At 44.1% G+C, this 17839-nt stretch overlaps 1 protein-coding gene across 3 annotated transcripts; it reads right to left on the minus strand.

The window, feature by feature from the left end:
- Nucleotides 1–1329: 1329 nt before the first annotated feature.
- LOC111967462 (acidic fibroblast growth factor intracellular-binding protein B) lies at nt 1330–16617 on the minus strand. 3 transcript variants are annotated; one of them, XM_070444750.1, is made up of 12 exons: nt 16281–16566; nt 10894–11080; nt 9554–9638; nt 9231–9429; nt 8919–9045; nt 6546–6646; nt 6307–6440; nt 6042–6150; nt 5782–5845; nt 5412–5498; nt 3588–3685; nt 1330–2024 (listed from the first exon to the last, which is right to left on the minus strand). In XM_070444750.1, exons 3-12 carry the CDS (start codon nt 9636–9638, stop codon nt 1955–1957), a joined length of 1074 nt encoding a protein of 357 aa, XP_070300851.1. In that variant the 5' UTR covers nt 10894–11080; nt 16281–16566; the 3' UTR covers nt 1330–1954. The 3 variants fall into 3 exon arrangements, with proteins under 3 accessions (XP_070300851.1, XP_023848266.1, XP_023848265.1); XM_023992498.2 differs by having other exon boundaries at nt 10894–10995; nt 16281–16349; XM_023992497.2 differs by lacking the exon at nt 10894–11080 and having other exon boundaries at nt 16281–16617.
- Between the last annotated feature and the right edge of the window lie 1222 nt (nt 16618–17839).

Genomic DNA, 17839 nt, shown 5'->3' on the forward strand with positions numbered 1-17839 from the left:
TATTTATAGCTTGGGAGAGAAGTTGGTGGAATGTGGACAAAAATTAGAGCGAAGGAGAGAGAGGAGAGACACAAGCCTTCTTGGAAAAGTAGTTAGCTTTTCTAACTACCAGTAAATATTTAAACTGGAGGTCTTACAGACAGGCATGTTTATATGTAGAAGCATAAAAAGACTGACCCTGAAGTAATCATCATCCATTTCTCCAAGAGGTTTTGTTATAACTACAGTACTACTAATACTTTTGCAACACATTTCCTTTGACAATTACATGAAAGCTGTGTACTCCGGGACAGCTCGACTGCTGTATACAAACAGTGAAATATGTTCTTCCTTTTTACAATATTATTATCTTAGTGTCCATGTTAGTTATAATTTATAGATATTACGTTTTTGCTGAAGTGCAAATCCATAATTGACATGGATATGAGCAGTACCATTATACATACTTAATCAAGGTTTCAAATCAAATCAAAATCAAKTTTTATTAGTCACATGTGCTGAATACAACAGGTATTTCACCTTACAGTGAAATGCTTACTTATGAACCCCTAACCAACAGTGCAGTTTCAAGAAATACAGATAAGAATAAGAGATATTGATGTGTGTGTGTGGGGGGGTGACAGCTGCTCTTACCCAACCCCCAGTGGCCACACATAGACACACAGCTTACTACTGGCTTCTCATATTATAATCCACTCAGGTTTAATTTACTATGCAGATGTATTCCAAAATAGTCCGTCTTCACCCATATTCATCCATACTGGGATGAGATTCTAGCCACTTTCTTGGCATGTTCAAGCTGTGACATATCTAGGTGTTATATTGGACCAAACAGGTCTCAACCCCTACAGCTGCAGTCAGTTTTTAAATCMGAGTAATTTGCATCTGACATTCCAACATAAACAAGCACTCACAGCGTGCGCAAAAACACACACCCTCAATATCTGCAATACAATCAGGGCCAAGAGACCGTCGGTATAAAATGAGTTTACTTTATTTATACCTAACAAAAATATAAATGCAACAATTTCAAAGATTTTACTGAGTATTAGTTCATAGAAGGAAATCAGTCAATAGAATTCAATTCATTAGGCCCTAATCTATGGATTTCACATGACTGGGCAGGGGCACAGCCATGAGTGGGCATAGGCCCACCCACTTGGGAGCTAGGTCCACCCACTCGGGAGCCAGGCCCAGCCAATCAGAATGAGCTTTCCCCCCACAAAGGGGCTTTATTAAATACAGAAATAATCCTCAGCACCCCTTCTACCCCTCCTCAGACGATGCCGCAGGTGAAGAAGCCGGATGTTGAGGTCCTGGGCTGGCGTGGTTACACATGGTCTGCAGTTGTGAGGCCGGTTAGAGGCGGCTTATGGTAGAGAAATTAACATCCAATTCTCTGGGAATAGCTCTGTTGGACATTCCTGTAGTCAGCATGCCAATTGCACGCTCCCTCAAAACTTAACATTTGTGGCATTGTGTTGTGTGACAAAACTGCCCCTTTTATTGTCCCCGGCACAAGGTGCACCTGTGTAATGATCATACAGTTTAATCAGCTTCTTGATATGCCACACATGTCAGGTGGATGAATTATCTGGCAAAGGAGAAAAGCTCACTAACAGGGATGTAAACAAATTTGTGCACAAAATTTGAGACAAACACTTTACATGTTGCGTTTCTATTGTTGTTCAGTACACAACACAAATGATATGATTTGCAAGATGACATTGCAGAGTAGGGTGTCAGAACAGACCGAGAAGTGAGAGAGAAAAGAGGGAGGAAGGAAGTAAACAAAACAGCAGAAAGACATGAAGAAAGGAGAAATGTGGGCACTAGGATTGGAGGAAAACATCTGACAGAGGGAGCGGAGGATTTATATGACGACTGCAGAGGAGAAAAAAAAGACAACATGACTCGGATATAAAGAGGACAGGAAGTTGAGCGAGGCAACATCTCAGTCATGGTACATTTTGAGGATGCAGCTTTTGATCACTCCCATGTACCTGTCCCACACTACCTGGTGTCTGAGGGAGAGAGAGAGAGAGAGAGAGAGAAAGAGAGAGAGATATATGGAACGTGTAAAACTCAAGACAAAGTCTCATTATGAGAGCTGGCCAAGTTTCATAATATGGAGCGATCTTTGCTTATTCAGTTTAATGAGAGGCCTATTATAATATGGTTGTCCGATAAATATGTATTTGTTGAGTGTGTCGTGGTGCAGGGTTGTGTAAACTGTTAACCACATTCCAGAGTGGCTGTGCGAGAAACAAGGTAACTATAGTTTAAGACACATGGAGCAAGATGCAGTGACACCCACTGGTGACAACTGGGATATGAAATKCATATATTATGCAAGCACACACTAAAAACGGTCAGGCCCTTAATACATGCCAGGCAGCACAATACACTACATGACCAAAAGTTAGTGGACACCTGCTCGTCGAACATCTCATTCCAAAATCACGGGCATTAATATGGAGTTGGTCCCCCCTTTTCTGCCACTTTTCTGGGAAGGCTTTCCACTAGATGGTGGAACATTGCTGTGGGGTCTTGCTTCCATTCAGCCACAAGAGCATTAGTAAGGTTGGGCACTGATGTTAGGCGATTAGGCCTGGCTCGCAGTCAGCGTTCCAATTTATCCCAAAGGTGTTCAATGGAGTTAAGGTCATGGGTTCTCTGCAGGCCAGTCAAGTTCTTCCACACCGATCTCGACAACCTATTTCTGTATGGACCACACTTTGTGCACGGGGGCATTGTCATGCTGAAACAGGAAAGGGCCTGCCCCAAACTGTTGCCACAAAGTTCGAAGCACAAAATCGTCTAGAATGTCATTGTATGCTGTAGCATTAAGATTTTCCTTCACTGGAACTAAGGGGCCTCACCTGAACCATGAAAAACAGCACCAGACCATTATTCCTCCTCCAACAAACGTTACAGTTGGCACTATGCATTCGGGCAAATAGCGTTCTCCTGGCATCTGCCAAACCCAGATTCATCTGTCGGACTGCCAGATGGTGAAGCGTGATTCGTCACTCCAGAGAACACATTTCCACAGCTCCAGAGTCCAATGGCGGCGAGCTTTACGCCACTCCAGCCGACGCTTGGCATTGCACATGGTGATCTTAGGCTTGTGTGCGGCTGCTCGGCCATGGAAACCCATTTAATTAAGCTCCAGAGGAACAGTTCTTATACTGACGTTGCTTCCAGAGGCAGTTTGGAACAACGCGCTTCAGCACTCGGTGGCCCCGTTCTGTGAGCTTGTGTGGCCTACCACTTCGCGGCTGAGCCGTTGTTGCTCCTAGACGTTTCCACTTCACAATAACAACACTTACAGTTGACCGGGGAAGCTCTAGCAGGGCATACATTTGACAAACTGACTTGGTGGCATTCTATGACGGTGCCACGTTGAAAGTCACTGAGCTCTTCAGTAAAGCAATGTTTGTCTATGGAGATTACATGGCAGTGTGCTCGATTTTATACACCTGTCAGCAACGGGTGTGGCTGAAAAAGCCGAATCCACTAATTTGAAGGGATGTCCACATACTTTTGTATATGCAGTGTATGTATAACAGTAATATGTTACTCACTTGAATGTGTCAAGTATGTGTGCAGAGTTAGTGTAGTGAGTGAGGTAGAGCCTCATGTCTCCTGCTGTCCATTTGTCTGACCGACACGGCTCAATAAACTGTGAGAGAGCGAGAGCGAGAGAGGGAGAGAGAGGGATTACACCAGTCTCATGGGTAGCACAAAAGTCTATAGATCTTATTGGCCTGATAAGCCAGAGCCAGAGTTGAATATTCTGACTAAAAACATTCACTAATATACACTGCTCAAAAAAATAAAGGGAACACTTAAACAACACAATGTAACTCCAAGTCAATCACACTTCTGTGAAATCAAACTGTCCACTTAGGAAGCAACACTGATTGACAATAAATTTCACATGCTGTTGTGAAAATGGAATAGACAAAAGGTGGAAATTATAGGCAATTAGCAAGACACCCCCAATAAAGGAGTGGTTCTGCAGGTGGTGACCAACAGACCACTTCTCAGTTCCTATGCTTCCTGGCTGATGTTTGGTTCACTTTTGACTGCGGCGGTGCTTTCACTCTAGGGTAGCATGAGACGGAGTCTACAACCCACACAAAGTGGCTCAGGTATTGCAGCTCACCAGGATGGCACATCAATGCGAGCTGTGGCAAGAAGGTTTGCTGTGTTGTCAGCGTAGTGTCCAGAGCATGGAGGCGCTACCAGGAGACAGGCCAGTACATCAGGAGACGTGGAGGAGGCCGTAGGAGGGCAACAACCCAGCAGCAGGACGCTACCTCCGCCTTTGTGGCAAGGAGGAGCACTGCCAGAGCCCTGCAACAATGACCTCCAGCAGGCCACAAAATGTCATGTGTCTGCTCAAACGGTCAGAAACAGCCTCCATGAGGGGGTATGAGGGCCGACGTCCACAGGTGGGGGTTGTGCTTACAGCCCAACACCGTGCAGGACGTTTGGCATTTGCCAGAGAACATCAAGATTGGCAAATTCGCCACTGGCGCCCTGTGCTCTTCACAGATGAAAGCAGGTTCACACTGAGCACATGTGACAGACGTGACAGAGTCTGGAGACGCCGTGGAGAACGTTCTGCTGCCTGCAACATCCTCCAGCATGACCGGTTTGGCGGTGGGTCAGTCATGGTGTGGGTGTGCATTTCTTTGTGGGGCCGCACTGCCCTCCATGTGCTCGCCAGAGTAGCCTGACTGCCATAGGTACCGAGATGAGATCCTCAGACCCCTTGTGAGACCATATGCTGACACATGCACATTGTGGGCCTGCTGGAGGTCATTTTTGCAGGGCTCTGGCAGTGCTCCTCCTTGCACAAAGGCGGAGGTAGCGGTCCTGCTGCTGGGTTGTTGCCCTCCTACGGCCTTCTCCACGTCTCCTGATGTACTGGCCTGTCTCCTGGTAGCGCCTCCATGCTCTGGACACTACGCTGACAGCAACAGCAACCTTCTTGCCACAGCTCGCATTGATGTGCCATCCTGGATGAGCTGCACTACCTGAGCCACTTGTGTGGGTTGTAGACTCCGTCTCATGCTACCACTAGAGTGAAAGCACCGCCAGCATTCAAAAGTGACCAAACATCAGCAGCCAGGAAGCATAGGAACTGAGAAGTGGTCTGTGGTCCACCACCTGCAGAACCACTCCTTTATTGGGGGTGTCTTGCTAATTGCCTATAATTTCCACCTTTTGTCTATTCCATTTGCACAACAGCATGTGGAATTTATTGTCAATCAGTGTTGCTTCCTAAGTGGACAGTTTGATTTCACAGAAGTGTGATTGACTTGGAGTTACATTGTGTTGTTTAAGTGTTCCCTTTATTTTTTTGAGCAGTGTATATTACTAATGATTTACTTACATACCTTTTCCACCAGATCAATAAAGAAGTCTCTGACGTCTTTCGTGTTGGTTAATTTGGCAGCAATGTTGACAAGGCCTCTGGAGAGATTCTATGGATGAAGAGAGAGTAGAGTTTGTTTCAAATAATTATCAAATAATTTGAAAAGGTTTTTGATTCTGCAGTTTAGAAATAATTCAACTCAAGTGAACTGTTTGAATTAGACAATTGATGTGCACATTTGACCCCATATAACCATAGTTACCACACTTTCTATGGACTGATTTACAGATTTTTGTAGTAGGCAGGACTGGACATCACATCCTATGAAACTGGGTGGTCTGTTGAAGCGTTAGCAGTCCTGTTGGGTAACACAAGCATGTGTTGTCACTCACCTTGAAGTTGGCTTCCATCTCATTAAATGCTTTGGTCTTCCCCCGGAGAGCCGTGCACACCAAACTGAGTGGGGCGGAGGGAATGAGAGAAACGGGAGCAAGGGCATGAGGGATACTACTAAATATTGTCATTCATAATATTAGAACGCATACAATAWCCACAAAAAAATACGTAGAGAAAAAAAAAAGTGAATTATTGACAGGAAGCAATCAATAACATACATATCAGGCAATCAATAACTAATGGACCACACTCATGCCTCTTGTGCTGGTCCAGCAGATCCTTGTCAGTGATTAAAATCTTCAGTTCCTTTAGATCTTGTAAGAACTCCTTCTCAAGATCCACGTCCATGTCTTCCACCAGGTTATCTGAGAAGACAAACTACTTCAGACATCTGATATTTCRGTATTAGGTAACAGTGCTGTGACAGTAAAAAAAAATCATAACTCCAATTAATGCGGGCCTAATAAGGACTCGGGAATGATTGCAGTGCACAACTGCAGATCAATTGATTAGGGACTCACCCAATGCTCCCACGGTCCAGTTGCTGATGAGCTGCCCTGCACAGAAGGCAAAGTCCTGGAATGTAAGATAATGCAGCTTCTTCTTCCCCGTCTCAAAGCGATTGTTAGCAAAGAAAACAATGGCAGCGTAATCCCTGAGAAGAGGAGATGCAGGGGAGTATTTTTTTTTTTAAAGAGGTCAAAGTGTACAAAATAAATGACAAGATTATATCAAATTGAATAGTAAATTCTACTATTACCTGGCCAGCTTGTCAGAGAGAAGGAAGTGCTGACGAATGTTTTCCACCAGGGGTCCCTTCAGTTCCTCCACAACTTTGAATACACGCTTGAAGTTATCAAACTGGGAGAAAAGGGGATCATTCAGAAAAGCTTTAGTGTGCAAGTGAAAAACAGTGACATTTGGTCTTAGAACTACAGTGTCTCGAGCTCTGTAGCTCATAGAATCTGTACAGGCAGGACAGTCACTAATGTTGAGCTAAACTGTGTTAGCATATTCCCTTATTCTGTAAGTGGCGTASAGTACCAGTCAAAAGTTGACACCTACTCATTCGAGGGTTTTTCTTTGTCATTAATATTTTCTACATTGTAGAATAATAGTGACGACATCAAAACTATGAAATAACCCCCCCCCCAAAAAAAGACAAAGAAAAAAAAAAAGGTGTTAAACAAATCTAAATAGATTTTATATTTGAGAATCTTCAAAGTAGCCACCCTTTGCCTTGATGATAGCTTTGCACACTTTAGGCATTCTCTCAACCAGCTTCATGAGGTAGTCACCTGGAATGCATTTCATTTAACAGGTGTGCCTTGTTAAAAGTTAATTTGTGTAATTTTTTTCCTTCTAAATACATTTGAGCCAATCAGTCGTGTTGTGACAWGGTAGGGGTGGTATACAGAAGACAGCCCTATTTGGTTAAAGACCAAGTCAATACTTTGGCAAAAATAGCTCAAATAAGCAAAGAGAAAGGACAGTCCATCATTACTTTAAGACATGAAGGTCAGTCAATTCGGAAAATGTCAAGAACTTTGAAAGTGTCTTCAAGTGCAGTCGCAAAAACCATCAAGTCTATGATGAAACTGGCTCTCATGAGGACCGCCATAGGAAAGGAAGACCCAGAGTTACCTCTGCTGCAGAGGATAAGTTCATTAGAGTTACCAGCCTAAGAAATTGCAGCCCAAATAAATGCTTCAGAGTGCAAAGAAACCCCTACTAAAGGACACCAATAAGAAGAAGAGACATGGGCCTCCCGAGTGGCGCAGTGGTCTAAGGCTAGCTGTGCCACTAGAGATTCTGAGTTCGAGTCCAGGGTCTGTCACAGCCGGCCGCGACCGAAAGAACCACGGGGCGGCGCACACAGCGTRGTCCGGGTTAAGGGAGGGTTTGGCTGGCAGGGATGTCCTTGTCCCATCGCGCACTAGTGACTCCTATGGTGGGCCGGGCACAGTGCACGCTGACTCGGTAGCCAGGTGTATGGTATTTCCTCTGACACATTGGTGCGGCTGGCTTCCGGGTTAAGTGGGCATTGTGTCAAGAAGCAGTGCGGCTTGGTTGGGTTGTGTTTCAGAGGATATGCGGCTCTCGACCTTCGTCTCTCCCGAGTCCGTACGGAAGTTGCAGCAATGAAACAAGACTAACTACCAAATGGTCATCACAAAATTGAGAGGAAAAAAAACAAAAAAAAGAAGAGACTTGCTTGGGCCAAGAAACACGAGCAATGGACATTAGACCGGTGGAAATCTGTCCTTTGGTCTGATGAGTCCAAATATGAGATTTTTGGTTCCAACCGCCTTGTGAGACGCAGAGTAGGTTAACGGGTGATCTCTGCATGTGTAGTTGCCACTGTGAAGCATGGAGGAGGAGGAGGTCTGATGGTGTGGGGGTGCTTTGCTAGTGAAACTGTCTGTGATTTATTTAGAATTCAAGGCACACTTAACCAGCATGGCTACCACAGCATTCTGCAGCGATAGACCATCCCCATCTGGTTTGTGCTTAGTAGGACTATCATTTGTTTTTCAACAGGACCATGACCCAACACACCTCCAGGCTGTGTAAGGGCTATTTGCCCAGGATAGTGATGGAGTGCTGCATCAGATGACCTGGCCTCCACAATCACCAGAATTGAGATGGTTTGGGATGAGTTGGACCGCAGAGTGAAGGAAAKGCAGCCAACAAGTGCTCAGCATATGTGGGAACTCCTTCAAGACTGTTGGAAAAGCATTCCAGTTGAAGTTGGTTGAGAGAATGCCAAGAGTGTGCAAAGCTGTCATCAAGGCAAAGGGTGGGTACTTTGAAGAAACTTAAATATATTTTGATTTGTTTAACACTGTTTTTGGTTACTACATGATTCCATATGTGCTATTTCATAGTTCTGATGTCTTCACTARTATTCTACAMTGTAGAAAATATTAAATATAAAGAAAAACCCTTGAATGAGTAGGTGTGTCCAAACTTTTGACTGGTACTGTATGTGGCTAAACAAGAAGTGTATGATGTACAGTGTATTTTGTATACAGCAGTACTGTGTGTCTAAGACAATTTTCCCCTTGGGACATGTTACAGTTCCGTGATGTAGTCATTGTTAATGGGGATGTCTCGCTGAGGTTTCTGCTACCTGCCGCCTGCAGCTCTTCAGTGTGACACCAGTCTTTGCACTAACATCATCCAGGTCCTTCTTGGTCCCCTTCGAGAGTTTCTTCCCAAGGACCTCACGTACAAACACGCCATCGAACGTATAGTACCTTTACAGAAAGAGAGAGGCGGGAGGGAGGAGAGGCGAGAGGCGAGAAGGAGGAGAGGGGCGAGAGGGAGGAGAGGGGCGAGAGGGAGGAGAGGGGCGAGAGGGAGGAGAGGGGGACAGATTAGGTGACGTTTAAGGCAGAGGAAGATAAGACATTAAAAAGTGTTTCAGGAGATGGTAGAGCACCTCTCTATGAGCATGGCCTGGCGATGAGGTGGGATCTGGAACAGCAGTTGATTGGCCAGTTTGGCGGGGCTGTGCAGGAGGCGCTCACACATCTGGAAGGTTCTGTACTGGTCCATGGTGTCACTGCGCAAAACCTCAGCACTGGCCTCACACTCCTCCAATACCCCTCCCTCCATACGAACCTTCACTGCATCATTCACTGAGGATGGGGCAGAAAGGAAACAGGATTCAAGGTTTATGTTAGAGATATTGATTAAGTCTTTTTTTTATGGATGACTGTGTCTAGTATATGTGTGTGAGTTGGTGAATGTTGTGGCCAATACCTGTGTAGCCATCCAGCCAGAACTGATAGACTTCCTCATCCATAATGGTGGTGTTACCCACAAACACATCGAGTTCCACTGACATCTAAGTGGAAACAAGACAAATATGGTTTTAATAAGCGTCAGCGTTTTCATTTCACTTGTCACAATACCTGTGGAATATCATTCACCACTTACAGTGCATTTGGAAAGTATTTAGACCCTCCACATTTTGTTACATTACAGCCTTTTCCAATCTACACACAATATCCCATAATGACAAAGGAAAAACAGGTTTATAGAAATGTTAGCAAATTTATTAAATTAAAAACTGAAATATCATGTCACATTTAAGTATTCAGACCCTTTACTCAGTACTTTGTTTAATCACCTTTGGCAGCGATTACAGCCTCGAGTCTTCTTGGGTATGATGATGCATACAGGCACACCTGTATTTGGGGAGTTTCTCCCATTCTTTCTGCGGATCCCATTCTTTCTGCGGATCCTCTCAAGCTCTGTCAAGTTGGATGGGGAGCGACGCTGCACAGCTATTTTCAGGTCTCTCCAGAGATGTTCGCCAATCAAGGACATTCAGAGACTTGTCCCGAAGCCACTCCTGGTTGTCTTGGCTGTGTGCTTAAGGTCGTTGTCCTATTGAAAGGTGAACCTTCAATCTTGGTTCCATCTTGTTTCTCATGGTTTGAGAGTCCTTTAGGTGCCTTTTGGCAAACTCCAAGCGGGCTGTCATGTGCCTTTTACTGAGGAGTGGCTTCCGTCTGGTCACTCTACCATAAAGGCATGATTGGTGGAGTGCTGCAGAGATGGGAGAACCTTCCAGAAGGACAACATCTCCACAGAGGAACTCTGGAGCTCTGTCAGAGTGACCATCAGGTTCTTGGTCACCTCCCTGACCAAGGCCCTTCCCCCTGATTGTTCAGTTTGGCCGGGCGGCCAGTTCTAGGAAGAGTCTTGGTGGTTCCAAACTTCTTCTACTTAAGAATGATGGAGGCCACTGTGTTCTTGGGGACCTTCAACGCTGCAGAAATGTTTTGGTAGCCTTCCCCAGATCTGTGCCTCGACACAATCCTGTCTCAGAGCTCTTCAACCTCATGGCTTGGTTTTTTCTCTGACATGCACTGTCAACTGTGGGACCTTATATAGACAGGTGTGCCTTTCCAAATCATGTCCAATCAATAAAGATGGCGCCGGAGGAGATGGCTGCCGTTCTATTGGCTCTTAGCCAACCGTGCTATTTTGTTTGTTTTTTCGCATAGTTTGTAACTTATTTCGTACATAATGTTGCTGCTACCATCTCATATGACCGAAAAGAGCTTCTGGACATAAGAACAGCGATTACTCACCTCGAATTGGACAAATCATTTTTCTTTCATGAGTCGGATGGGAAGGATATACTCCAAACACCCGAACAGGCCCTCATCCTCATCATCCGCTGGAGAAAGAAACTGAGATTTTGCGGAAAGAGATCGGGGTGCCTTGTGAGGATCAGGCGAAGAGTGGCTAATCTGCCTTTGCCATCAGTACTGTTAGCTAACGTCCAATCACTGGAAAATAAATGGGACGAACTGAAAGCACGTATATCCTACCAACGGGACATTAAAAACTGTAATATCTTATGTTTCACCAAGTCGTGGCTTAACGACGACATTAATAACATACAGCTGGCGGGTTATACACTCCATCGGCAGGATAGAACAGCAGCCTCTGGTAAGACACGAGGCYGGGGCCTATGCATATTCGTAAACAACAGCTGGTGCACGATATCTAAGGAAGTCTTGAAGTTTTGCTCGCCTGAGGTAGAGTATCTCATGATAAGCTGTAGACCACACTATCAACCTAGAGTTMTCATCTGTATTTTTTGTAGCTGTCTACAAACCACCACAGACCGATGCTGGCACTAAGACCGCACTTAATGAGCTGTATACTGCCATAAGCAAACAGGAAATGCTCATCCAGAGGCAGCAACTCCTAGTGGCCGAGGACTTTGATGCAGGGAAACTTAAATCAGTTTAACCAAATTTCTCTCAGCATGTTAAATATGCAACCAGAGAAGGGGGGGGGGGGGAACACCTTTACTCCACACACAGAGACACGTACAAAGCTCACCCTCCATTTGGCAAATCTGACCATAATTCTATCCTCCTGATTCCTGCTTACAAGCAAAATATAAAGCAGGAAACACCAGTGACTGGGTCTGTAAAGTGGTCAGATGACGCAGATGCTAAACTACAGGACTGTTTTGCTATCACAGACTGGAATATGTTCCGGGATTCTTCCGATGGCATTGAGGAGTACACCACATTAGTCACTGGCTTCATCAATAAGTGCATCGATGACGTCATCCCCACAGTGACTGTACGTACATACCTCAACCAGAAGCCATGGATTACAGGCAACATTCGCACTGAGCTAAAGGGTAGAGCTGTCGCTTTCAAGGAYTGGGACTAACCTGTAAGCTTATAAGATATCTCGCTATGCCCACCGACGAACCATCAAACAGGCAAAGCATCAATACAGGACTAAGWTCAAATTGTACTACACCGGCTCCGAKGCTCGTCGGATTTGGCAGGGCTTGCAAACTATTACAGACTACAAAGGGAAGCACAGCCGGGAGCTGCCCTGTGACACGACCCTACCAGATGAGCTAAATCACTTCTATGCTCGCTTGGAGGCAAATAACACTGAAACATGCATGAGAGCATCAGCTGTTCCGGACAACTATGTGATTACGCTCTCCGCAGCCGACGTGAGTAATACCTTTAAACAGGTCAACATTCACAAGGCCGCAGGGTCAGACGGATTGCCAGGACGTGTACTCCGAGCATGCGCTGACCAACTGGCAAGTGTCTTCACTGACATCTTCAACCTCTCCCTGTCTGAGTCTGTAATACCAACATGTTTCAGGCAGACCACCATAGTCCCTGTGCCCATGAACACTAAGGTAATCTGCCCAAATGACTACCGACCCATAGCACTCACGTCTGTAGCCATGAAATGCTTTGAAAGGCTGGTCATGGCTCACATCAATACCATTATCCCAGAAACCCTAGACCCACTCCAATTTGCATTCCCGCCCCAACAGATCCACAGATGATGCAATCTCTATTGCAGCCACACTGCCCCTTTCACACCTGGACGAAAGYAACAACTATGTGAGAATGCTCTTCATTGACTACAGCTCAGCGTTCAACGCCATAGTGCCCTCAAAGCTCATCACTAAGCTAAGGACCCTGGGACTAAACACCTCCCTCTGCAACTAGATCCTGGACTTCCTGACGGGCCGCCCCCAGGTGGTAAGGGTAGGTAACAACGCATCTGTCACACTGATCCTCAACACGGGGGCCCCTCAGGGGTGCATGCTCAGTCCCCTCCTGTACTCCCTGTTCACTCATGACTGCATGGCCTGGCACGATTCCAACACCATCATTAAGTTTGCCGATGACAACAGTGGTAGGCCTGATCACCGACAACAATGAMACAGCCTATAGGGAGGAGGTCAGAGACCTGACAATGTGGTGCAAGGACAACAACCTCTCCCTCAACGCGATCAAGACAAAGGAGATGATTATGGACTACAGGAAAAGGAGGTCRGAGCACGCCCCCGTTCTCATCGACGGGTCTGTAGTGGAGCAGGTTGAGAGCTTCAAGTTCCTTGGCGTCCACATCACCAACAAACATGGTCCAAGCACACCAAGACAGTCGTAAAGAGGGAACGACAAAACCTATTCCCCRTCAGGAGACTGAAAAGATTTGGCATGGGTCTTCAGGTCTTCAAAAGGTTTAACAGCTGCACCATCGAGAACATCCTGACGGGTTGCATCACTGCCTGGTATGGCAACTGCTCGGCCTCCGACCGCAAGGCACGACAGAGTGTAGTGCGTACGGCCCAGTACTACACCAGGGCCAAGCTTCCTGCCATCCAGGACCTCTATACCAGGCGGTGTCAAAGGAAGGCCCTAAAACTTGTCAAAGACTCCAGCCACCCAGTACTGGAGCGCCAAGTCTAGGTCCAAGAGGCTTCTAAACAGCTTCTACCCCCAAGCCATAAGACTCCTGAACATCTAATCAAATGGCTACCCAGACGATGCCCCCCCCCCCCACGCTGCTGCTACTCTGTTATTATCTATGCATAGTCACTTACATAACTCTACCTACATGTAGATATTACCTCAACACCAGTACCTCGTGTATATAGCCCTGCTATTGTTATTTACTGTTGCTCTTTAATTATTTGTTATTCTTTTCTCTTTTTTTTGTTATTTTCTTAAAACTGCATTGTTGGTTTAGTAAGTTAGCATTTCACTGTAAGGTGAATGTGTTGTATTCAGCGCATGTGACAAATATAATTTGATTTGATTAAATTGAATRTACCACAGGTGGACTCCAATCAAGTTGTAGAAATATCTCAAAGATGATCAATGGAAACAGGATGCACCTGAGCTCAATTTCAAGTCTCATAGCAAAAGGTCTGAATACTTAGGTTTCTCATTTTTWATAATTTAGCAAAAATTCCTAAAAACCTGTTTTCGCTTTATCTTTATGGGMTTAGTGTGTAGATTTATGAGAAAAATATATATATATTTAATCAATTTTAGAATAAAGCTTTAAAGTAACAAAATGTGGAGGAAAAAAAATCAAGGGGTCTGAATACTTTCCGAATGCATTGTACATAGCTACTGTACTACTGAACCAAAATCTGGGTTTACAGGAGACGTTGAATATGGAYATTCTCCTTTGGCCCAAGAAGCAGCAATTCAACTTGCCCGTAACAAGCTTTTTAAGCTTAATAAATGTCAAAATACGGACGGTATTGCTAAACAACTATCGTCATTACTGCCATTCCGGCCYGTATGTACTCCCAAAAAATATCTAAATAAAAAAAGTTACATGCAACCGAAAAAATGCCTAATCTAAGTATTGTTTTTGAGCAAGTGTGCACCTCTCGGCTGATCCAGCAGCAGCAGTATGAACGTCCTACAACAGCCTACAACAGTATGAACGTCATATCAATCTGTTGTTTCACCTGCGCTACATGGATGCAATAATATTGAATGTAAGTAGATTAAGTAGACAATATAGGGTACGTTTTTACAGTGATTGTATATTTCTAGATGGGCTTTATTTAGTGTATTTTAATTCCAATAATATTGCAACAGGTGCAGAATAGGTGGATATGACGCAATTGCACTTACTCAAAATCAATAGATTCGTTCCAGACATGGCATGTTTTCGGTTGCATGTAACTTTTTATTTAGACCTTTTTGGGAGTACATACAGGCCGGTACGGCATAATTGACGACAGTTTCTCAGCAAAACTCCATTCTTTGGTAAGTACTGAACGTATTTTGATATTATTAAGCTTGAATGGCAAGTTGAATGGCTGCTTCTTGAATTTAAAGGAAAATTGCCATATTCAACGACTCCTTTGTAAGCCTAGATTTTGTCTGGAAACCCGACATTGATTTGCATTAAATTCAATGTCGGGTAGAAATGAGCATTTGAATCAGGAAAGTTCTCTCTCACAACCTCTACAAGCCAGAATGTTGAATAAAATTACATTTTAACGTACTTTGGCATTTGTCCATACCGGGTCGGGCCCCTCTTTGCCTCCAGAACAACCTGAATTCTTTGGAGCATGGATTCTACAAGGTATGGCATTCAAACGATGRTCAATTGGTATCAAGGGACCTAACGTGTGCCAGGAAAACATTCCCCACACCACCACGGTTGACACCAGGAAGGATGGAGCCATGGACTCACACTGCTTACGCCAAATCCTGACTGCCACCAGCATGATGCAACAGGAACCAGGATTCATCGTGCCCACTATTGCCGCTTCTTCTGTTTTTTCAGCTGATAGGAGTGGAAACCGGTGTGGTCGTCTGCTGCAATAGCCCATCCGTGACAAGGACCAACGAGTTGTACATTCCGAGATGTCGTTCTGCGCCGTTATTTGCCTGTTTGTGGTATGCCTGTTAGCTTGCACGATTCTTGCCATTCTCCTTCGACATCTCTCATCAACAACCCGTTTTCGCCCACAGGACTGTTGCACCATTCTCAGTAAACCATAGACACTGTCATGCAAACAGCCCAGGAGGCCGGTCTGCCTGCTTTATATAGTGCTCCCGAGTGGCGCAGCGGTCTAAGGCACTTCATCTCAGTGCTAGAGGCGTCCCTACAGATCCTGGTTCGATCTCGGGCTGTGATTGAGAGTCTCATAGGGCAGCGCACAATTGGCCCTGACTTGCCTAGTTAAATAAACTTTTCAAATTCCTGGTAGTGCTTTCAGATTTCTATCACCTGAAGCATGTGCACAAGATACAAATACATGCAGGTGACTCGTAAACACGAGCACAGCAAGTATGCACATGGTTCTGCACATGCTTCAGGTGATAGAAATCTGAATGCAATAAATTACCAGCGCTTTGAAAAGTTTCTGTAATTATACTTTGTGAATATATTGTCTAACATTCCTACAAGCTAAAAAGACCAACCGTATGGACAACCGGTAAAGTACTTTAAAATATAATTTTATTCAACATTCTGCTTTGTAGAGGTTGTGAGGGGAACGTTTCCTGATTAAAATGCTCATATCTCCCCGACGTAGAATTCAATGCATTTGTACTAGCAAGTCAATGTTTTGTACTAGCAAGTCAATGTTTTACTAACGTTAGTTACTTGGAACTACATTAACTGTATACATTATCTGACTAAACAAGATGATACTTACCTTTTTAAATTAAGGTTCCAATACTCTAGACTGTTATAATATAGCTAAGCGTTTTAACTAGGATGAGTAATAATCCCGGCTGTCCAGAACTGGTATACTACCGTTAGCTAACGTTGCTAGCTAGATAATTCATTATTATCTAAAAACAGAACGGATAATAAGCTCCTATAAACTATACATTTACTGCTGGAGACATTGTCATCCGTTGCTAATGCTGTAACGAAGCCTTTTTTTCGAAAAATAAACGGAAGAAAAGACCTGTGAACAACACTTTATTGTGCCTTTACAGGAAGTATCTTTATATAGCCAGATAAGTATGTCTGGTATAGCCCATAGAGAATGATAGAAGCGTCCAGTGGCCCAAATGGCATTTTTCGCATGGGCAACGCCATTGAGGGCTTCCACCATTTTAATGTAGTCAGCTGGGCGGGTCTTCCAACTTCATTGGCTGGGTCATCAGGAGGGGTCAGCCAATCGTGAAGAAGAAAATTAACTACTTCAAAATGGAGATTGCCTCAATGGCGCTGCTCATGCTGTCACAAATGCTYTAATGGCACACATACTAAGATGAGTCCTCTATCGATCTCTATGAGTATAGCCAAAGATGGTTGGCTGTTTACCATAACATGTTTTTATCAGTTCCGGTCAATTTAACGGGGTGTGTCTACCATAGACACCAATGAGCTCGCTAGCTTGTAGTCCTAAAAAACGGAAATTAGTTACCTCTGGTTCCTTCAGCCATTCCACTGGGAAAAATTAATGTGGAAAGAATAGGGTTTTGGGATAAATGCCGAAAATAAGGTCTGAGGTTAACACAGGCTAAGGATATCTTATAGCCTACGTTTTATTATATAAGATAATATCAGTCAGTGAACATGACCTTTATACAATATGCATTTTTTTAAACATAAATGCTTCAAAATCCACAAAAAGTGACGTTAGCTGATGAAGATTATCTCATAGAACGAAACGTATGAGATCTGCTAAACCTGTGTTTATCATACTTTATTTTCGGCGTTTATCCAAAAACCCTCTAGAAATGCCATTAATTTCCCAATAGGCTTTGTCCAACGAACCATGGCAGAGTTAGTGCCTACAAAAAGACGCCATTACTATGTCTCTCTAAAGCAGCTGGGTCTGTTCTACTTAGTTCATTGGCTTTCATTGAATCAGAAAAAACTGTGAGTAGAGTGTCTCGCTTCCTCTTTCGTATCTGGTATAGCGGCCATATTTAAACCTTTTCAGCAGCACACTTTGAACTACTTATTTTCAACAACAAAAAATGTGAAATACTACAATCTATGAAAAATATGATGTAACCTACATGAGAACATGTTGCACAAGTTTATATTGTAAAATTATATTTTGATATACAAAACATACGCAAATTACATTATGTAAAACAGAATATCAGAACGGTTATTTTACCATAATAAACACAAATAAAATGTTAAAAAGTAGATAACTACTATGATGAATTATGGTGTGTGTGTGTTTTTGCGCATGTTTTCCCTGCAGAGATTTATCTGAATAAATCCCACCAAATCCCTCTCCTCGCC

The sequence above is a fragment of the Salvelinus sp. IW2-2015 genome, linkage group LG8, assembly GCF_002910315.2.
Source record: "Salvelinus sp. IW2-2015 linkage group LG8, ASM291031v2, whole genome shotgun sequence".
Lineage (NCBI taxonomy): Eukaryota > Metazoa > Chordata > Actinopteri > Salmoniformes > Salmonidae > Salvelinus > Salvelinus sp. IW2-2015.